Genomic DNA, 22,474 nt, shown 5'->3' with positions numbered 1-22,474 from the left:
GCTAATTCTCTGCAGAGTGCTCATAAAAATACTAACGTCTTAATATATGAGTATAATTGCCTTGCATCTGTTCCAAGTGGTTAAATCACTACATGCTGGAAGGGTCTTATTATGCAGCCTCCCACTTAATCTCTGCCCCCAATTTTGGAAATTACCAGGAATGCTATGGGCATTTAAAATATTCTAGCAGTGCTAAAGTAAGCAAAAGCTGGTTCGATTAAAGAGCCTTTAGCACCACAAGCTATACTACTAAACAAAAATACTGAGACATGTCAAGCAAACAAAGGGTTCCATTTGTAGTACGCCAACATTAGTATTCCAGAAAGAAGTGCACCATGAAAGAGTTGGAGCTAGTCAGAAAAAAAATTTAAGAAATTAAGTTTCAAGAAGAGATAGTATATGAAGAGACAAGCCAGTAACTTTGTGATCAACACTTTAGGAACTGCAACTGGCCACTACACAGCACCAGTTAAAGGCTCCTGAAAGTTTCAGAACACAAGTAAATTTCTGCATAAACTTCACTGAAGTTTTATGTATCTCTCCTCCTTGCCTAAGCACTAATTTCAAACACTTTAATTCACTGTTTAATATTTAAAAAACACTGTCTAAAATATTATCTCTAAAAAAGCCATTCTATAATCCAATCAAAAAAACTTTATAAGTGGCTGCTACTGTGAACTTGTCTGCTGCTAGTAAGAATAATCACTTAACTGTTCTAATATTAGTCACTTATTTTTAGCCGAGAGAAAGAGGAGTGCTAGAATGACTTACTAAGATGCATACCATAAGCGTGCAGTAAGCAACAAATCACCATTAAGAACCAGTAAGTTTTTAAAACCTGCACACTACGCAAAGCAGCCAAAAGAAAACAGCTCTGAAGAACCTGCTAAAAAAAAAAAAAACCAGCTCCGTACAGAGTACAGGAGCTTACTGACACTGTTTGAGCTCAGCTTCCTGAAGCCCAAATGTCTACCTCTGAACCACTACTGTGGTTCTGAAGCACCGAAACTACCTAACCAATTCAGAGAGAACTAAAGAAATTTCTGCCTGGCAGCAGGATTACTTAAGAGTGCTGCACAGACGTCCTCTGCCTGCAGAGTGGTAAACTGAAACAAAACACCTCAATTTTTTTGAGGCTGGAACTCCATTACTATCAAACTGACAAGCTCGCAAAAAAGGGAGTGTGGCGCTTTCTTGTCTCGGGAGGGAGGAGTGGGGCTTTTTTTTCCCATAAAGTGTTAGCATGATAAACTATAGTGATTGAGTTAGAAACTCACAGCTAAAGCGAGCTCCTTCTTCAAAGTTATCTCGCAAACACTAAACGTCCCTTGCACCGTTATGTCTCAAAGAGCGGAATTCGCCCAGCACAAAGGAGTTGAGACAAGTCCTCCAAAGGACGCACAGAGCAGGATACTTCATTCCGCCACACGTCTTCAACTACACTCAAAACTGCTGAGCGAGCGGACTACTTTTAACCTAATCCCTACACCAAAGCCGAAGCTCTCGCTGGAAATGAAGCGCAGATAGGAATCAACCAAGCAACAGCAAACGCTGCTACACTCGCACCATGCTTCGAGGTCTCCTCCTTCAGCGCTGCGCGGGGAGGGAGGGGAGCGGCGGCGCGGCCCCAACTCGCCCCGCAGTCCCCGCGGCGGGCGGGAGGAAGGCGCTCGGCGGCCCGGAGAGCCTGCCCGGCTCCCTCCCTCCTTCCCGCCCTCCCCCGGCCGGGGGCCACACCAGCCCTTCCCGGCCGCCAACACGAGCAGGGGCGGCTCGCCCGGCCTGCTCGGCAGGCCCCAGACAAAGGAAGGAAGGAAGCGGGGACGAACCGGGGCGAGGAGGCGACGGCAGCCCGGCTCCCCCCGGCGAGCGCGGCCGCCGCATCCGTGTGCGCTCAGCCGGGGCCAACTCCGGCGGCGGGCGAAGTGACCCGGAGGGCACCGAGCGAGGCCGGCGAGCCAGAGGGAAGAGGAGGGAGAAGCGGCGGCGGGAGGAGGAGAGAGGAGCGGGGCCGGTGGCTCACCAGGATCCGCTTGAAGAGGTTGCTCTCCTTGGGCGGCAGCGGCACGGACGGCATGGCGCGGGCGGCCCTGGGACAGGCACGGCTGGCGGGGGTGGGGGCGGCCCGGGAGGGGCGGCTGTCGGTACGAGGGACGGGAGGAGGGGGGAATGCCGGGCAGGAAAAGCCCGAACTCGGCGGGGCGGCGGCGGCGGCACTTTAACTCATAGCCCTGCGCCGCCCGCCCTCCCCGCCGGCTCCCCCGGGCCCCTGTGCGCAGCTGCCGGGGCGCCTCGCCGCCCGCCTGACGCTGCAAAATGGCCGCCGGGGTCCCCTTGGCGCAGGCGCAGCGCCGCTCCCCCTCACCGACACCCCCTCCGCCCGCCCGGCCCCAGGGCAGGGAGCGAGGATTCCCTCCGTGATTCCCTGCGCGATTGCCGGAGTGGCGGCTGAAGCGCTGCGCTCCCGGCGCTCAAACGGCCGCTTCGGAGAGCCAGGCTGCCCGCAAGGCTGGGGGGGAGGCGGCCTTGGGAAGGAGCGCAGCCTCCGTCGGCGGCGGGGCTCGGAGAGGCTCTGCGGGTTTGCAGTGCCCTGGCTGGTATTTAAGGAAACAACAGCAAACTTGGCAGCCAGGCTTTGAGCGAGCGGGGACGGCCCCCGTCGCATTAAGGCATTTTCAGCAGTTGGTTATGTAAAACTTCCCGACACCACCGTGCGTCCACGGCGTTTTTTCATCGCTTGGCTCCTTCACCGAAGGAGGTCTAAGGTCTTTTTTTTTTCTTGTTATTCCCAAAAATCGTTCTTGAAAACAAAACCAGACCAAAACCACCAACAACCAGGAACGCTAAAACTGTATGGCCTAGGGCATTACTTAGAACGAAAATTGGTTGAACTGTCAAGGTTATAACCAATTAAAAAGTCCATCTTATAGGGAAAATAAACTAGGCGACTGCAATTAAAATCTTTGTTTACATTAAAAATATTAATTATATTTTGTCATTTATTTCAAAGTATCTTAGTTCTGTAATTATATGGTTACCCACCTACAGTCGCAGATGATGAACATGATAGATATCCCCAAGTAAAGCGAGTGTGCATGAAACAGTAACTCATGAGCCAGTTAGAAAGTCTGTGTACTTAATGTATTTTATTTGGTACTCGGTAAGCAGATGGCTATGAGACTGAAGATCCCGAGCAGCATGTCCTTGACTTGACACAAGCTAATGACATGATAGCTGCTTTCCTTTCTGTCTAACAGAGGGAACAAGACAGTAGACAATTTCTTGGAAGAGAGTCACCTACATGTCAGCCTAATAACTTGAGGACTAATAAGTTAAAAAAAAAAAAGGTGGTATGTTTAGGAAGCTTCCTGAGATGAATATAGCAAAGATGAGAACATAAAGTATATGCTTTTCTATAGTTCTTTATAGCTGAGCCATCAGCTTATGGACAGTTTTTGTGAATGGTTGTTGGTTTCTGTAGTGTTTTGTTAATCTGTCTAGATGTATGGTCTGTCATAAGGAATATCTCTGTTGTTTCTCACTTTTTTGTTCTGGTATGCTTCTAATGATGTCAGTCAGCAGGGTTGCTACTGTATGTGTGTTTTTCACATACAGTACCCAATTCACTGTTCTTTCTGCTAAATGCTGTAGTAGTGCTGCATTGGATATCTGATTTTTACAAAGCAGGAGTATTACTGAGAGGGATGGCAGTCTTAGCTTTGCCCTGCAGCATCATTTTCAGAGCCTGTTTCTACCATGGCATGTCTTCAGCACTTCTGACAACTAGCTGAAGCCTCAACTCTATGAACCCTAATTTTTGTCTTGGCAAAAAGGCATATTATGCCTCTGGTTGGGTTGAATGGTAAACTGATGCATCATGGAGAATGATCAGACAAATATTGTGCTAGGTGGACCTTTGATCTGAAGCAATAAGGCTGTTCTTGACAGCTAAAGGTCTCTGTTTCCTGAGATTTCAAACCCTGGAAAGAATGCTGTCTGAAAGTAGGCAAATTGCCAATAAAAGGCAGGGGTTCGATTTGCATCTAGATGTGTCCATATTAAAAGTCTGTTAAAAGCAGCAAGAAAAGGAAAGCAGAGAGGCAATAAAAGAAACGTTTGTAGGCTAGCTGGGAGAGAATAAACAAAGCAATGAGCTTTGTGGGAAGGCAGAGCTCCAACTGAAAGTGAGGTTTGGAAGCACAGTCAAGAAAACTTCTTGTCATTTAATCCCACTGTGCTGGGCAGAACAAAGCTCTCTCTACAGGCTTTGTTATTAAACAGGACTGTATTCAAGATGCATGTGATTCTGTCACCATTTTTTCCTTCAAACAGAAAGATTTCAGAAGTCTGAACTGTTTGGGCTGAAAGGGGGGAACAATATTGAAGTGTTACACACATTGTAACAAGTGCGCTGTTTTTGCAGTGTGTGTCGCTCTGCTCCTGTGGAAGTTGCTGGGAAATGGTCGCACACCACTAAACCCAGTTAGGGCCCCCTGGGCGAAGAAGGGCCCCCGTGTGGGCATGGGCCTACCTTCAAGCCAAGCATGTTGCAAGGCCTGGAGCCTGTTCTGTCTGATGAGCCGTCCCTTTGCCTCCAGTTTCTAAATTGGCAGGTTAATAGTGCCAGGTTTTAAAGTACAAGACCACCATATCTATCCTGAAGCCCCGGAGCCCAGCTGTTTTCCTGCTGTCACTCTTCCCTTCTGCACCCAATGTCACTGTGGGCTGCTGAGGAAGGTGGTGGCACCCTGCCCCAATAGCCCATGCCCCATAACCCCTTATCCTCACCAGCTCCATCAGCACCTGCTGCTTTAGCCATGCAGGCTTTAAGGCATTGAAACAAACTGTCAGAGGGGTAGAAGCAGATTTCACATCCTTCATACTCAGTTCCCATACTGCAGTCTAAAAGCACACGGTAAACTTAGGGAAAGAGTGTATCTTACATGTTTTGAGTATGAGATGCACGGACAGGTCCTGTGGTGGATGGTCCCTGGCAGCCCTGCTGGCTGCACAGAGTCCAGCCCTTGTCCTGGCTGTGTTGCCCCTGTGTGCTTTGCTGCCTGGTAAAGAGGGAGCAGGACTTTGTTACAGTCTCTATTTTCACACTTAAGTTACAACATTCACCCTCAAGGCATAATAAAAACTGAACATGATCATGTTTAATCAGAGGATTCAATGCAATAACCATTACTGGCTGGAGTAGAAATTGATTTGATTTTCCTTGGCCTACCTTCTTTCTTTAAAGACAGTTTTTGGAGCATGAGGACTACTGGCAGGTTCAGGTTATTAGGTTCCTGATTGTCTTCCCAGAGAGGACCTTCCCAATACTTTAAGTATCAAATTGCATATTTAGAGTACCAATGCAAGTACAATTTTATTATTTCATTTCACTGAACCCCAGAAGTCATAGTGGAAGAAGAGGTACCATGAGGAATGGTGTTTGGCTGATGGCATCTCTAATGGCACATCAGTGTGGGCTCAGGCCTGGGGAAGATTTCAGGGTGCTGTTTCCTGTGGCCCTTCCTGTGGACCAACTCTGGGGTGAGTCCTCTTCTCTGGAAGTAGTTTTCCATTTGTCTGCCTTGCCTCTTGTACCCACGGTAGAGCAGAGCCAGAACCTGTCCTCAGGCCTAAACAAGTGGTTAGTTGTCATTCAGGCGCTGAGCTTTGATCCAAATCCTACCCATTGGTTGGTCCCGTTTTCAGTCTTTTGGAATATTTAGCACGCCAAATCCCAGGGATAGTTTAGATGCCAAATACAAAAGTTGGTTTTTTTTTAATCTTATATAATGACAGTAGCTGAGAGAAAGGTATTTTGGTGATTATAGGTATAAAAAACCATTGCTTAAGTATTTTAAAAATTTAATTAGGGAGGTAGTGGTATAATGTTTAATAATAGCTTTTAAAATGTCCACATACATAGTATGTTTTAAAGCATAATTTATGAGGAAGCTGCAGCTAACTAGCATAGTCATAATCAGAATGGTAATTTTTATTAATATTTTGTTTGCCTTTAGTAAAATAGTAATAATTCAATTTAAATAGAATTGAATAGTGAGCTTTGACTCCAAGTGGCGCTTAATGTTATTTTATTCAGATGTCTCTGAAATTAATCTTTTACTAACCAGATTCGCAAGGCGGGGCTGCCTTTGCCGCCGGCGTGGCTCAGGCGCGGTGCCGGTGGCGGCGGGGGGACGGGAAGCGCGTTTTCCTGCAGGCATGCTGGGACGGGGAGCGCGCCCGCTGCACTTCCCGTCTGCCGTGGGCCCGCGGGCCGGGCCGCGATCCCAGCGGTGTCGGGGCCTGCGGACGGTGAGTGCCCGAGCCCCGCCGCGGGTACCGGGCAGCGCAGCTCCCGCCCCGCCGGTGAGCCTGCCTCTTCTGCCCGCTCCTGCCTCCTCTCGCTGCCCGTTCCTGCCTCCTCTCGCTGCCCGCTCCTGCCTCTCCCTGCCCGCTCCTGCCTCCTCTCGCTGCCCGCTCCTGCCTCTCGCTGCCCCGTGCAGCTGCCGGGGCGCTCCCTGCGCGGCTGTCGGGGCTTTGCTGGGGGCGGCCGTGCTGGCAGGCAGAGGTGTGTGGGAGGCGCTCCCGGGGTCCGAGCTGTTCCTGATCCGGTCGGTGATCATTGCAGTGCCTCCTCCTGCCGTGCACTTGCGAATCCGTATGTGCCCGAGGGTTGCATGGCGCCGGTCGCATCTTTGGTTGTTAGAAATGCATTTTATAACCTCTGAAAGAGTTCGCAAGATTGAGAGCTCTTTCCTGTCTTGAAATTATTTTTTAAAAACTATTATTTTAATTGGACAATTACAGTTGTCACTTTGGCTTACCTGGTTTTTTATTTGTGGGGCGCACGAGGTCTTTTAAATCACATTTAAAAGTTATTAAAATCTGGTTTAGAGATCATTTAATAGGTCATCTAATGCTTATAGCTCTGTAAAAGTTATATGTCAGTTTGTTTTTTCTCAAATAACGTGCAGCAGTCCCACTCTGAGAAGGAGATACCTTTTTTATTTAACATAGCAAAATGATTTTGAAACTTCTGACTTCCTTGAAGGTCTATGTTATTTTTTCATTACTTTTTTTTTTCTTTTAAACCCAAGAATATTATTTCTGAGAGCTCAGGCAAAGCAATACAGCAAATGTGTTATTATTTGAGTGCATTGCTTCTTAACTACATGAGTAAAAATTAGCTAGATGGTTGTAATTAATAATTAATTAAAATAAAATATAACATTAATGTTTTTTAATTGAGTTGACGATGGTCAGCACTTAACCAAACAACAGTGGCCCATGCTGATCTGGAACAAGTCCATGTTCATCAGCAGAATTAGGTCTTTTGGAACGGAGTCCATTCATGCCAAAATCCAGGATCATGGATGATGAGCCTGATTTGTGCCTTTTGCTGTGTTCCTGGTGAAGAGAACTGGATCCCTGTGCTGCAGCTGGTTTTAGTCCCTATAGCACTCCAGGAGGGCTATAATTTGCTTTCTGTACGTTAAAGCAGTCTTGACATTGCTGCTGTGGATTCGACAGCACCTGCTGGCTGGGGAATCTGGGGAGGGGACAGAATAGAATAAAGGTCTTTGCCTACTTCTGTAGGTGGTAAAACAAGCATTTAGACAAGATGCAGTACTTCTGGTTCTACTGCATATTGCTCTTTCTTCATTGTGGACAAATGGATGACAGTAAATAGGTGAGAATAACAGGTGAGTTGAGTAGTTAGAGTGTCACAGTAATTTGTTAGTAAAATGCATGAAGATGCACAGAAGGTCTTGTCACTGATGAGTAAAAAATAATTTTGTGAGGTAACTGACGCGTGTCTTTCCAGGAGATCTTGTTGCCAAAAGGTTCATGCTCTTATTTTCTCAGAATCCACTTTTTTGTAAAAATCAGTGGGCAGATGGGACCGTGGTACTGGCAGGGTTACTAGCAATACTTCTTTGTATGTTAAACCTTTTCTGTGTGAGTAGCTCTAGAATAAGTGTGATCTCATGTAGTTTTCCTGGTAGAGCTTTGCACTCAATATAAAATTTTACAGCACAGTAGTAGTTCATAACATAGTTTGCAATGTTGATGATATAAAGTGAAGAGGAAATGATCTTTCATAGAGCAGCAGTAATGCTAAGGGGAGCCTGGGTCCTATAAAACTGAAGGCCAAATGTCTCAGAAAAATACAGGAGTTGTATTTCAGAGTATCTGCTTCTTACTCACTTTTTGGATGGAAAATATTATGTTGCTTAAGTGTAAATATATCACAGTAAGGAATATACAGGGAACATAAGCACATAAAGCACTTCTCCTGTCTTCTTCATATATGAGTGAGTGATTTTTTGTAAGTGCATTGCAGTCCCGTTGACTGATCTGTTGTGTGGTCATCTATTAATGTCCTCCTTTTATGGTAGTGGATATTATTTGACACATAATTCTGGACATTTCTAACATTCTCTATATAGAGTTATTTACCTCTAGCATTGATTTGTCTTCTCAGCAACATTTTTCTTTCATCAGTAAGGCATGAAATGGTTGGATTTTTCTGATGAGACATTTGGCAAAATGAAGCTATTTTTTGTAAAACCTCATCCACAGGAGCTTTTCCATAGTATAAATAAACTGTTTGAGGAGGGGAGAGAAACGACTTTTTCCAACCTTCAGTCAGTACAATGGTAGTGATAAGAGCTTCTGGTTTAAACTGGGACTAAAACAGGAATAGTTTTGTCCATGACAGTTGCATTTGTGTCGGTGTAATCAAACCAGGATATGGGCTTGATACCATCCTTGTGTTTGTTTGTTGTGGGTTTTTTTTTAATAAATGCTTTCTTTTTCTAGATAACAACACTGGCCAATTTACTGTGTACTTTTAATTTCAGGTGATGGAAAAATAAGAAACAAAATGAAACCTTTCCAAAAGGTCCGCCTTTTCAAGAGCCTGCTTGCCAGTTGCTGCTGTCACAGCCAACTTGACAGCTGTCTTCTCCCTCCTGTTGCAAAGAAGATAGGCTGCATGGTGGGACTGCACAGCCATGGATTTTGGAGGCCAAAGCCTTTATTGGACACAGCTAGATTCACTCTGTCTTTCAACAGTTGGCACAGGAAAAACCATCAGGATTCTCAAGCTTTGTGGAAGCACGAGGCTGTGCAGAAGTATCTGGAGTCTCTCAGCAAGGAATACCAGCAGGTTAGTCATCAGTTAAGCACACACTCATTAAGTGACTTTGAGCAAAGAACCTTGAGGAGAAGATGTGCCGATCTGTCCCCCATTGCAGCTGCGTTTCAAGAAATCAAAGAGGCTGAAAGAGAAGTTCAGGAGTTAGAAGCGATGTGCACAGGTAAAGGAAAACACATCTACTTGCTTGCTTCAGAACAGCAGCTGTGCTTGGGATAAATGTCATTGCCCAGCCTTTGAGGAAAGCTTGTGAGTAAGTTCAGCCAGACCTGGAACACTCCCTGGTCCCCCTGCTCCTGGGAGCTCGTGTGCTGCAAGGGCTTTCTGCATCCAGACACACCCTTCTGGTTTTCATCTTGCCTCATTTTAGTTTGAGGTCTTAATATGATAGTTTTGGGAGAGTAGGTATTGTCTGGAACCTCAGGGATATCCATCTAACAGAAATAGTTGGGAAGTGTTCATTTTGAGGTTATTTTTTGGTTGAACTGAAGGAAAAAAATGAGCGAGACTAAAACCTTTGATAGATGCAGAGCTCAGCTGTGTTATTTAAAATGGGATTCCACCTGACCAGTTCAGTGATATTTATTGAGCAAATGACATGAACTTTCATTAGGCTCTGAGTTGTCAGCTTCCAATTTAAATGGCAAAAGCTAATATTTCTTTGAAAATATTTGGGGAGTCCTTTAAGGAATAAAAAATGATGGTTGTTTAAGAAGCTGCTGTTTTTCAATAGTCTGCTGCAGTACAAGTTGTGGTAAAAAATAATGAAAAATTGTCACTGGTTTTTGTACCATTCAGGAATAAGAAAGTAGAGAGGGAGTAAATAAAAGAATTTACAAAATAAGTAATGGTGCAACATTTGGGAAAAAACCCCAGCATTGTTACAAATGTGAGGAGGTGCACACAGTAGGAAGGAAAAAATGGCATCCATTCTGCTAAGGTGGCAAATATTAAGCCAAGAGAGGGAGACACTGATCTGGAGAGAATGGGATTTGCATTAAAGCAGAGAAGGAGGGGAAAATCAAAGGACAGGAGAAATCAGTATCCAGCAGTGTAAATGGAAGAGGACAAACGTTCATGGTGCTTTTCAGAGAGAGAGAGACAAGGGGTGTGGAAAAAACAGTAAGAGACATACTGAAATAAAGATGTAAATGTAACTTATTTAGAAAGAGGTAGAACACATTTGTATACTTTGGTTTTAATAATAAATAGATGTTTGTGCTTTTGGAAAAAAATGGTTATTTAAAATATTTTAATCAACCCTCTCTAGTTCTCTTCACTGGAGAAAAGAGGAGAATGAGTGAAGGAGACAAGGTACAAAAATTTAATGCTGAAAAATGAGTGCTCTTGAAAGAATTAAAAAGTATTAAGAAAATTCTGGAAAATTCATATTTCAACTTAGAAAGGCTGTTTTTGAATGAAATTAATATAATGAAGAATTTTTCTAATTCCATTAATTATGATATGGAGGGATGGAGTGAGTTCTAGTTGAAAGAAAGGAAAATAATGGTAAAAAATTATAGCAAATAAATTAATTAAATGGAGCCAAATTGTTCTGTCTGTATAAATGATAAATGTCTGTACCATTTATCCTGTGGCCAAGTTAAAACACAGTTGTCCCCTTCATTTAGCTATTCACTGTTTTCCACTTAGCTCCCTAACTTACCCTCATCTCTCTACTACCTGAATTCCTGACAATTGATGTGGGATTTTATATTTGCAACACTCAGTGAAGCAGAAAATTATTTCCCAGTTTCCCTCTGGTAGTGTGAGTCACGAGGTAGGTTAAGTGAATTCTGTTTTGGAGGGAGGTAGGAATGGGATACCAATCCTTTGAACCTTAAGCTTAGTGGTCACCACCAGACCATCGCTCAGCACTGTTGACAGTAGTTAACTTGATACTGTTTATCTAACTGATCAATACTTTTTGGACCAGCTAGAAGCAATTGAGAGTCCAGTTTTATGCTGCATCTGAGACAAACCTATGGTTTCCATGCTGGCCACAAGGCAGAAGGTTTTCACCTTCTTTTTATTGCTTTGTTCCCTCATTCTTACTCCCAGTTGCTCAAAGCTGGCTTCAGCTATTCCCTCCTCATTTGTGTTGGTAATTGTCCCGTTGTAATTTAAATCTAGTTCAACTTGGCATGGTAAAAACGTGCACTTATTCAACCAGACTTGCTTTTTAATTTCAGTGAGTTGAATTGTTTCACTTTCTGGTGAGTAGAAAAGTGGAAAGAGAGATGAAAAGGAGAGGGGAGTTCCTTATTTTAGCAGTGACAGGTTTTCCACTTGACTCCAACTGTCTTCAAGTTTCTATTTAGTGTATAATCTATTGCTAACTGATCAACATTTTTTGTTACGGTAAGCTGGAGCCTCCATAGCAGAAAAGGCTTGTGTCTTCTGTGAGCTTTGCCTGAGAATGTGTTGTAGTTTGTTAGTAAGCTCTAAAATGTGGGATGGGGAGGTCTAATCACAGGTAAAATATCTGCTGCTCCTTCTAGCACACCTGAAAATATGATCATTGAGTTAGCTATGTGCATCCTAGCTTGGGCTGCTCTTATTTGAGTCTTTTATGCTGGCAAAACACTACAAGCATTTCTGTGCTGCAGTGCATGTCTTTGGACAGCTGTGTTATAATTTGCTCTAAGTGAGATTGGCTAACATCTATTCCTGTTGTTCGAATTTAGAACTAGGCAGCAGAGATGAGAAACAACTTCTAGAGCTTGCCTTAGAAGAGAAGGAAGGCCTGGATAAAAAAATGAACATGTTGTGCAGAAAGGTGAGCCTGAGGTAAAATTTTACAGCTTTGTAAATAAAGATGTAAGAAAACCTTTCCTCTGTGATCTTACTAATAGATTCTGACACTTGAGTTTAATGAAACAGAAGTCCAGCTTCAGTATTCTCCCTGAAAAGTAGTGGCACCATTAATTATTAATAAGCTTCTTAGTGACAATTGTGTCTTAGGAGATGATTGAGTAATTTCTCTTGCTTGTCTGTCTGCAAATGCTGAAGGGGATTAAAAAAGTGGTGAGTCTGTGCTACTGAGATTTGACATAACATCCTAGTCACTGTTTGTGGCAGTGGAGCATACACTCTTGAGGGATTTCTGATTAGAACTTGCAATCCTTCATTTTCTCTTCAGCTGACAGCATCCCATGAGTGGGGAAAATAAAAGCAAAGAAGTTGAAGCAATTCAGTGGAGACCACTGTGTTTGGGCTCATTTCTATACACAGACTGAAATAATATGAAATGTGACTTTCTGAAAAATGAGATTAATGTAAAGATTGGCTGGGTTAGCTAATATCTTTGTCTTCATGGTAGCTGGGGCTGGGGTGGGTGACCTGGCACCTGACTTGGCAGGACTGGATTTTCAGCTAGCTTTCATGTGGATGCACTAGCATGTTGCATTTCCACACTGACTGCACTGAGTTGCAATGGTCATTGGACAGTTTCTAGTCCTACTTAACTACCTTGTCCAAGGAAGTCAGTGGCTGTGTGTGCTCAGGCTGTGGCAATTGTGAAGTCTGGCTGTATATTTGATTAAGAGAAGATCCAGGGTCATGACAGAGATAGTGGCATTCTTTTTTTTCTTTTCAGCTTTTCCAGCTTCTAGTGCCAAAGGAAAAATATGATACAAGTCCTGTCATATTAGAAGTGACAGCTGGCAGAACAACTGGAGGTCAGCAAAGCCCCTACAGTGAAGATTACTTCCAACCTCCACCCAACTCCATTAAACTTCTTAAGGGTTATTCTTTATGCTTTTTTTATACTTTACTGGCATTAAGTAATACTTTCTAAAGATGGGCATTAATCTGCCTAATGACTGGGGTTAGAGTTGCAGATAAATCTAAAAACTGCTGTTTATGTGGTAATGCTTTTTAATTTTTAGGGGACATCTGCCAGCAGTTCACTAAAGAAATGTTTGACATGTACCAGAGCTACGCCGACTACAAACGTTGGACCTTTGACGTCGTGAACTATACCCCGGCTGAGATAGGTACAGCAGTTCTTCAGAGATTCCAAGACAATGGAATTGAAAGCAGTGTTTCTCTGCTGTATTTGTCACACACTGTTTGTCTCTCCAGGAGGCTTGCATCATGCTGCTGCTCATATTTCAGGAGAGAATGTCTACAGGCATCTGAAATATGAAGGAGGGACTCACCGAGTGCAGCGAATCCCTGAGACGGGCATGTCATCGAGAATGCAGCGTATTCACACTGGGACAATGTCAGTCATTGTCCTCCCTCAGCCAGAGGAGGTAAACTCTTCATTGGTTTGGTAAGGGGGTGCTGGACCCCTGCTCACCCATTTTGGCATTGGAGTAGGTGTTATTTAAAAGCATGTTACTGTTTTGGGGATTTCACTGATAACCAAGTGCTTCATGCAACTCCCAGCAAACGAAACACAAGTGCTCTTACTCTGGGAGATGATAGTCCTTGGCTCTGTACCTTACATGTATAAATGGATCATCAGAAGCAACTTGGCAGAGATTTGCTGTTGCCTGAAATGGCACGTAAGTGAGTGATCATTTCATTAAGTGTTCCAGCCCCAACACTGACAAGGCTCACTGCTATGAGTAAGCCAATTTTAAATTACATCACATACTAAGACACAGAATATATCCAAGAAAATACTCAGTGTTGCATAGTAATGTGATTCTGTACATCCTTTTGAGTTTTTTTGTTTCATGGAAATTATTGGTGTCCTTCTCTGGTAAATCAAGGACAGTCTCCTTTGAATGTGAATGTATTGGCTAGTCTGTCTGAGAGCTCACTGATATGGACAGTTCTCATTTAGACCACCGATTTACCCAAAAGATAAACAAAACCAGATCCTGTAGGCTTTTCCTGCACCTTCTCCTGCTTCTTTGTAATACTTTTCTTGCAACATTGATCAGATCTGAATGTTCCTTTCCCATCCACTGAGCTGGAACTATGGTCCAGGTCCTCATGGACTCCTGTTTCCAGGGTGGCAGTCCTTACTTGAATAGATCTGGATATGCCTATTTTCTTCTCAGATGATTCTAAGTATTTTTGCAAGAATCATTCAGGCTTGAATCATGAACAAGATCCTTGCACTGCTGTTTAGAAGTGGTTTTAAAATATTTGCTTATTTCTTAGCCTCTCTGCAAAAGCTAGTGGTTTTGCAAAACAGTGATTGTGTTTTGTTTGACACACACATACCTTGTTTTGTGAAGGATCTGGAGTAAGAGTTTGAAAAACTAAGTGAAATCTTTAAGGCATCATTTGCTTTTCAGAAATGTTTGACACTGCATTTTTTAAATTCTAATGATTATGACTGTTACTTAGGAACAGTTGTAAAGGAGCAATTTTATGAGAAGTGATTTCTTATTAATGCTGAGTGTCACTGGCATCCAAATATTTTTAGAATGAGCAGGAAGTAGTAATTTTCTTTGCTTCTAGGTTGATGTTAAAGTGGATCCCAAAGATCTGCGTATAGATACGTTCAGAGCCAAAGGAGCAGGAGGGCAACATGTTAACAAAACTGATAGTGCTGTGAGGATTGTACACCTTCCTACAGGTAAGTCTGGCTGTACTTTGCACTTTTAATCACACTGAATCTGTATCTTGAAAGGAAGTTTGTGATCCTGCAGGTTGTCTCTTGCAGGGCTGGGCTTTACACCAAAAAAAAAGAGAAGTTGCCCCATCTGTTTCTGTCCCTCTTGTAGCCAGGCAGTGTGAGAAAGGAGCTATGTACCAGGGGCACAGTGATTCTGACTTTAGAGGGAGTGTTGAATGAATAAACTGTCTTGGATGAAAGAACAAATGGAGGATGACAGGGATGGGGTAGAAGATGTAAATAATTTGCACTGTGTGCTCTGTACCTTCAGCAGTAATGGCCACTGGCAAGCAAGGGCATGCTTAGCCTAGCTGGGGTCTGTGTAGTTACATGACTGATTAAAAAGAAGGCTTAAAGATCTTCATTCAATACTAGATAATGCTATCATATGTTGGATAGAAAGGAAAATGTATATGGATGGGAAGGTACAGTGTAGACTGGACCATTCTGTGGTTTTTGGGATTTGTTTTATTGAAACTCAGTGAGCTTCTCTCTGTAAGATGTAGGATCACTTTGGGCACAGGAAATTGACTGAAAACAGCTGTTCCCTATATGCCTTTCTCATTCAGAAATCAAATGAGAAGTTGCACATTTCTTTTAAAGACCTAAAGGTCTTGTTTTGTCTCATTTTTCTTAATTTAGTTCAAGACTCACCAGTGTTGATTAGGCACCCCTTTCTCCTAGAATAATGAATTTTCCAGTCTCCAACAGCTTATCTGGACTAAGATTCTAAAAACTTGTGTTACGCGCTTTTAAACATCCTCTTGTAGACTGTTCAAATTGCATTTTTAACATATGGCAGCTAACTGGAGTGAATCCAGTTTCTAGAGGCAATGTCAGAAACTTGTTTGCTTCATGAAATTTTAAAATATCCCTGACTTTTCTGTAGCACAGAACAAAAACCCCCCAGTGCAGCTGTGACAAGTTTAAAAACGCACTAATGGTTCCGGCCAGTGTGTTAAAATGACTTTTTATCCTGCAGCTGAAAGGCCCTACAAACCAGCAGCACTCCAGTAGGTTTCATTTGCCTAATGTGTTAGAATTAATTCAGCTTGTTTGTTCTCTGTTCTAATGGGCTCTTGGATGGCTGTGTGCAGGACTGGCAGTGGAGTGCCAGCAGGAGCGCTCGCAGCAGCTGAACAAGGAGATCGCGCTGCGGACACTGAGAGCCAAGCTCTACCAGCAGGTCCTTGAGAAGCAGCTCAGTCAGGAGCAGAGTGCCAGGAAGCTGCAGGTGAGGCAAGTGGTGCCCGAGATCTGGAGGGGGTGTTATGTTGTAGATTTGTTTCTGCTCTCTTTGGGTTGAAGGGACAGAGCAAGTGGGAGTGTGTGTCTAAACTAGGGGTGCTTACAAGGGAGGAGAATCTTGTACTTCAAAATGGTAAGTCTGCCTTTACTTACCCCAGTTCAGTGGTATTGTAGAATTCTCAGGCAATGAAAAGAGACATCAACTGTGGCTGGAAAGAAGGGTCAAAAGAATGGCTGAAAATTTTCAAAAGAGAAAATTCAACATTGTGTACTGAATGCCCCCGTTAAGGCCAGAGTTGCACAAATCAAGCATCAGTAAAAGTTACATTCAATGGAAACTAGGATCAGGAGTTCTCAGAAGTTTCTAAAGGAGAGTATTTTAAGGCCATACAGAGGTTTTGAGAGAAACAAGTAAATGAACAATCCTGCCACAGTGCAATTAAGTAGCAGCTGATTTGATACAATTTAGGTAACCTTCTGAGGAAGGAACGGCTTCTGGAAGAGTTACCTCAAGTTAGGCTGCCAAGTATGCTTTTCACTCAAAATGTCCTGTCATTCTTTTCCCATTCTTTGAGTATTTTCCCATTTGTGGTTCAAACTTCAACAGTGATCTATTGGAATAAAAATGCTTCAGAAGTAGAGAATTACTCAGTACTCCAGATTTTCCAGCTCATCTATTTAGTCACTTATTTCATGTTGCATTTAAGTGTCTTGTCTGTCGCTGCAGATTATTAACCCCATCATTGTAAGCAATGAGCCATTTATCTTTGTTATTCATTTCACTTTGAGAGCCTTCAAAGCTGCATAAAGGATTTGTATTTATATTTATAGGTATATCTATATTTCTATTTCTCTTTATATTTATGTGCATTTATATGACTAGTGTGGAAAACCAGGCAAAAGTGAATTACCTTTCCTAATGCTTTGGAATTTATTCAAGAAATTCCATGTTCTAAAATACACATGTTGAGTGCAGATGAAATTTTCACCAAAGCCCACTGAAACGGACATCTATTTATTTCTCTGAGAGTTTTTTAACATTTAATTCTCCATTTTAGTGGAGACCAGACCACAGTGTTTAGTGAAGTGTTTAATCCCAACAGTGCTACATTTGGGTTCCTGCTTCAAGTTAAAATTGTGGTTTGCATTCTCACACTTCACCACTAGAGGGTAACTTCACTTCTTACTCTTAATCTAAGTCTCTCTCTTTTGGTGCTGATTTCCACCAGCCACACATTGACTGAGCTGATTTCCAACATCCACACATTGACTCCAGATAACTTCTATCATTAATGGAGCCTATTTCCATTATTTTGTGTGGAAGCTACAACCCCTTCTCCCCCCAGAAAACCCCACTTGTGTATTTTTTGAAGTAAGGACTGTTGTACCTTACACAACCTTTGAAAATGATGTGGTTCTTTCAGCTGCAGAGGGGGAACAGAAATGTGCTGGAGGATATAGAAACTTGGTTTGTGATACACATTCACAAACAGTACAGTTCAGTAACGCCAAGCCAGTGAACACCAGGCTGGTAGTTGGAACAGGCTGATCCATCACCGTTTATTTTAAGCATCCTGTTCTAGAGAAGTATTTGTTTTTTTAAAACACAACAGATTTTGTTTTTTCCTGCTTTGCTGCAGTTGGGAACAAGAGCCCAGTCAGAGAGAATTCGTACTTACAACTTCACTCAGGACAGAGTGACTGACCACAGGATCTCATATGATGCACGCAATATCAAGGTAGGGGTTCCTTGTGAGAGTATTTAGATACTTACATTTACCATAAAAAGAAAAAATCAACTTGGTGAGTATATCTTAAGATATGTGTATATATGAAGAAAGTAGCCAGTTTTGCTCTGGCAGAACACTAGATTTAGAAAGCTTAAACTTTCTTTCCTGCCTTCTTGTGGTCTTAGAGATGATTGGCACAGGCTGTAGCTCACTGGCCTACTGCTCTGTGTGTTTTTCTCCTACTATGTGAGTGGAAAGTGACCAAGCATGTCAGAGATCCATGAGATCCATGAGTCCTTTGGCTGAACTGGGCAAGTGACATTTGAGATTCTTGCAGTGTAGTGCATCCAAACCAAAAACCTGACAGGAAGGACTTTTAGTTTTGTTAGGCCATTCTTTCCTCCTCCTAATGCTCAAGTAAACAATGAGAAAGACTTTTCTGTTTGCATCACAGGTCACAGTTAAAAGAAACTGAAACTGGATGCTTTCTTTTTAAGATTATCTGAGATGTTGTTTCTTGGTAAATATCTACATATGGCTTGAATGTTACTGATTGTTCAACTTGGAAAAGAGAAAGCTTTGGGGTGACCTAATTGCAGTCTTCCAGTTCTCAAAGGGAGCCTACAAGAAAGAAGGAGATTTTTACAAGAGCATGTGGTGACAGGACAAGGGGGAATGGCTTCAAACTAAAATTGGGTATATTTAGATTAGATATTAGGAAAAATGTCTTTACTGTGAGGGTGGAGAGACACTGGAGCAGGTTGCCCAGTGAAGCTGTGGGTACCTCATCTCTGGAAGTGTTCAAGGCTGAGTTGGATGGGGCTTTGACCAACCTGGTCTAGTGAAAGATGTCCCTGCCCATAGTAGGGGAGGTTGGAACTGGATGATCTTTACTGTACCTTCCAACCCAGGCCATTCTATGATTCTGTTTATTGGGGTTTTTTACAATGGGAAAAAAACCCCTAATAATGGATTTTTTAAAACTAAATTTATGAAAAACAAAATTTAGGGTGATCCCTTAATATTTTGGCTTAGGTATCCAGTTTGCTGTAAGTGCTGTTGCATAAGGAGCAACACTTTTCAAACTGTACCCACAGGTGTCCTGGATAACTCCAGAAAATGCAGGGCATACTGAATATGGAATGGTTCATAGTTAATGGATGCAGAATACCATAGGAAGAGGAAATAGTTCCATGATTGCATAAAAGTGGCTTTTGTTAGTCAGTTCCTTAGTGTTTGGTTCTTTTTTGAGTGAAACTGGAGCCATAAAGTGCCTGACAAAAGTTAGTTGAGCTTTGCTTCCAGAACAGCCTCACTCTTGCCATGGCCAATGGTATTTGAGTGAGGTTCTTCAATCCTTGATTATTCTTGCAGGGAATTTTCACATAGGTGCATGGGTTACATGAAACCAAGGCAGTAGCTGCTTTTGTTGCTGCCAGAATCCATGTGCCTTGCACAGGCAGGCAGCTGATGTCTTGCTGCTGCCCACCACTGCTGTTTTCACATGGGAGGGACCTGCAAGGATGAGCCAGTGGAGGGACTGCAGGCAAAGTGCATTTCAGGGGTTTGAGTAGTTGATGTTTCAGAATAATATTGAAGAACAGTCAGTAATGCTTTTGTCTGCTTTTTCTTCATAGGAAATTCTAAGTGGGAAAGAAGCACTGGATAAGCTAATCAACAGACTACTGGAGTTTGCAGAGATAGAGGCTGTCACCCAATATCTAGAAAATTTGCAGGCTTTAGAAGGAGGAGGCTGAAGACCTCAAGTAGAATTAAAACAGAATTGTTGTGTTTGTTAGATGATATGTTGATTAAAACCTATTTCTCTGTTTTTCAGGGTGTGATACTATTCTTTTTGTATCTTGGTGGAAGTGGGTTGAATTTTTATTGCAGCAGCCCTGGCAGAAAAACATCAGCTTGGAGTTCTGTGTGCACACTCCTCCTGTCTTGTCAGCTGGGCTTTGTTAAGCTGATCCTTCTCTTGACAGTGTTGCAGCTGGAAAGACAGAGAATTGTGGTGGTGGAGCAGAATAAATACCACATAGTGCACTTTTTGTTTGGTGGTGGGAGATGTTCCTCTCTGGGTGAAAGAAACTGAGCTCCCCTAACATAGTCTAGAATCTTGCCTCCTGAATACAATTTATTTTTTTCCACTTAGTGTGTGAACTTCCTAAATTAAGTACCTTAGAAATAACTTTGTATTAAGATGCTTTATTTTTTAGAGTAAATATTTAAAAACAAAGGGAGTGAAAAAGGGCCAGAATGTTATAAGAGAAACCTGTTAAATTTCTTCCAGGACCTCTTGGGTCAGCTTGTGGTGGGACTGGCCCATGTGCTGCAGTGTAGAAGTACGTGCTCTGGTTTTCAATGAAGTTTATGAGGTAACAGGCAGCTCCTTGTCTCCTGGCAGAGAAAACAAGTTCATACTGCAGATACATTTCAGCAAACCAGGTAGCTCTGGAATTGAGCTCCTGTCTTTGGGAATGTCTGCCTTTGCCTTTCCTTGAGGGAGTGGATCCAGGTGTCTCCAGGGCACACTTGGCTTTGGCAGGACTGGTGCTGATGTTTTGCCCTGCACATGTGTGGTGCTGGCAGGCGCTGAGCACCAGCAGGCACTCATTGTATGGCTGACTCAGGAGTGCTCCATGCTCAGGGTGACACGAAGATTGGTGTTCTGCTCAGCTGGCTTCACTTGCCAGATCATGGCATCTGCTTTTCATCCTGCTCATCCCAGGTTCTGCTGGAAAGCTGCTCTGCACTGTCTTCTGCACAAGAAGAACCAGTTTATTGTTGCCATTTAAATTATGCCTTGTGGTTGATTTATATTTGCATATTTATTTTGTAATCAGGAATGATGCAGTGTGAGAAAATGTTCTTCTAAAGGGTGTAGTTTTTATTACTGTATATATAGCAACAATTGTAACATTATTCAGCTATATTAAGAAAAATAGATAGAATTTCTAACAGAAAGAAAGTAGGAAAATTATACTCAGTTCCTCCATTCTGCAATTATTTTCCCATTCTTTTGTGTATTCTTATCAGCAGGCTTTGTCTGACAATTTCTCTCTTGCTTGCAATACTTTAATTACAAAAGCTTTGGGGCTTTGGTTGAGTTGGTTGTTGTTTTTTTCTTTGTTTTTTTTAATTGGTAGCTCTGCAAGTCAATCAGAAAACTTATTGCCATGCAATTCGGGATTCATTTGGACTTAGACTTCTTTCGGTAAGCAGTCCAGAAAAAGAACCTTCCAGAAAGATCTGCAGCTGAGCATATATTTCTTGCAGTGCCAACAGACTGGCAATAACTAATATGATCAGCTGTAATAGGAGAATATCCAGCTAACATGGTTATTGAATTACCATGCTCACTATCATTATGCAATTAAATGCACCAAATAATTTTATTAATTCTATCGCTCAAACATTTCTAAGTTTCTCTTAAAAACTTCCTAAAAAATTTTAAACAGTAAGATTCCACTTCCAGGATTAGTTAGTGTCTGTGAAGTTCTTTACTATGAAAAATTATTGAAACACTTAAAAATATGAGCCTTATTTATTTTACTGGAAGAAAGACAGTGATATTTCTGCAGGACCTTATGGATATGTGTGATTGATTAATTTTCTGTAGCCCTTTTTTGTGGATGGTTTTGTGCAGAGTGATGAGAAGAGGGAAAGCAGACAGCAGCTCCCCTCTTTACTAAGTTTTGGATGTCCTGAATATAGGTATTGAAATTTAGAAGCTGAGCCCCTTCTGCCAGCCTGGCCCTGGAGATCCTGAAGGGTCTTTGTCCTAAGCTTTTCCTGCAATTGCATATACATGTGTATGTCAGCCAAATACAGCTATGACAGCTGGGATAGAGTGGAAACACTTCTACTGGAGGCCACTGCCTGCAATGCTCTGCTTTACTAAAACCAGATATATTTGCTTTTCCTCATTGACAACACATTATTTGAAAGTGTTTTCTCCAAACTTAAAAAATACTTGAAGCCATATTTTATTCTGAGCTCTTCCACCCTAGCCTTGCTGTGGGATGAAAGAGCTAAGAGCTGAGAGATTGTTTTTGACCATGGCCTGGCACTTGTCCTCAAGGAAGGGGTGTGCAGCATAACACTGCTATTTCTGAGGTGTTTTCAGGATGGAATATTTCAGCTTGGGCTTTTTGGTTCCTACAAGCAGTCAGGACTTTCAGCAGCAAAATCAGTAGCAGGGAAAATTACAGTAACAAAACATGGGGAACAAAAGGGAAAAAACAAACGGCACAACAGAGCAAGGGGATGTTCCTCTGCTCAAAACAGCCTTCTCCTGCAGCTTTCCTTGTCAAATAGTGTTACAGCAAACACAAACTACCACCCTCTGCCTGGCTTCCCCACAGCTGTCACGTCACAGCTCGTGCAAGGCACCAGCTTCACTGCTCTGCAGCTCCTGCTGTTTGATAGGAATTGTAGTTCCTGGACCTCTTTCATTTCTCTGCTGAGGTCTCACGCAGCCAGCAGGGAAGCCAGACAAAAGCTGTGTGTGCCTGCAAGCAGCAGCCCTTCCATGGCAGTGCAGAGATGGATGTTCTCCCTCTGCAAAAGGAGGGCAGCCTGGGTACCTCGCCTCGACTGCTTTCAGTGAGTCATCGAGTGTGTATCTGACCCTCAGAGCACTGCTCATTGTTCCCAAGGCCAGCAAATATATGAAATACTGAATCACAGTCGGTTATAATCAAAAAGCTCATATATTCAGCTTTATTTTGAATGTTACTAACAGTAACT

The 22,474-nt window shown here is 42.7% G+C and overlaps 2 protein-coding genes across 9 annotated transcripts in view; one reads left to right on the top strand and one right to left on the bottom strand.

The window, feature by feature from the left end:
• The window catches only part of NAA16 (N(alpha)-acetyltransferase 16, NatA auxiliary subunit), a 62,131-nt gene extending 59,522 nt beyond the window's left edge, over window positions 1–2,609 (bottom strand). Inside the window, exon 1 of one of the 4 annotated variants that reach the window (XR_004061247.1) lies at window positions 2,024–2,608. Coding sequence is in view for 3 of the 4 variants with exons in the window: in XM_030961867.1 (XP_030817727.1) it covers window positions 2,024–2,077 (54 nt within the window). In the remaining variant the exon portion in view is untranslated. Of the gene's footprint in view, window positions 1–2,023 lie in introns of all 4 variants that reach the window. The other 3 variants (XM_030961867.1, XM_030961850.1, XM_030961859.1) reach the window with 3 other exon arrangements.
• On the top strand, window positions 1,647–19,555 carry MTRF1 (mitochondrial translation release factor 1). 5 transcript variants are annotated; one of them, XM_030961901.1, is made up of 10 exons: window positions 1,647–2,041; window positions 8,865–9,323; window positions 11,848–11,939; window positions 12,759–12,906; window positions 13,051–13,158; window positions 13,247–13,419; window positions 14,585–14,702; window positions 15,839–15,975; window positions 17,630–17,728; window positions 19,357–19,555. In XM_030961901.1, the coding sequence occupies exons 2-10, from the start codon at window positions 8,888–8,890 to the stop codon at window positions 19,474–19,476; spliced, it is 1,431 nt and encodes a 476-aa protein (XP_030817761.1). In that variant the 5' UTR covers window positions 1,647–2,041; window positions 8,865–8,887; the 3' UTR covers window positions 19,477–19,555. The 5 variants fall into 5 exon arrangements, with proteins under 5 accessions (XP_030817761.1, XP_030817770.1, XP_030817742.1 ...); XM_030961910.1 differs by lacking the exon at window positions 1,647–2,041 and adding an exon at window positions 6,203–6,312 and having other exon boundaries at window positions 12,759–12,840; XM_030961882.1 differs by lacking the exon at window positions 1,647–2,041 and adding an exon at window positions 6,203–6,312.
• The last annotated feature ends 2,919 nt before the right edge of the window (window positions 19,556–22,474 follow it).

The sequence above is a fragment of the Camarhynchus parvulus genome, chromosome 1 (assembly GCF_901933205.1).
Source record: "Camarhynchus parvulus chromosome 1, STF_HiC, whole genome shotgun sequence".
Taxonomy (NCBI): Eukaryota; Metazoa; Chordata; class Aves; order Passeriformes; family Thraupidae; genus Camarhynchus; species Camarhynchus parvulus.
The sequence above is the reverse complement of the archived record's forward strand: the minus strand, read 5'-3'. Positions and strand labels throughout refer to the sequence as shown.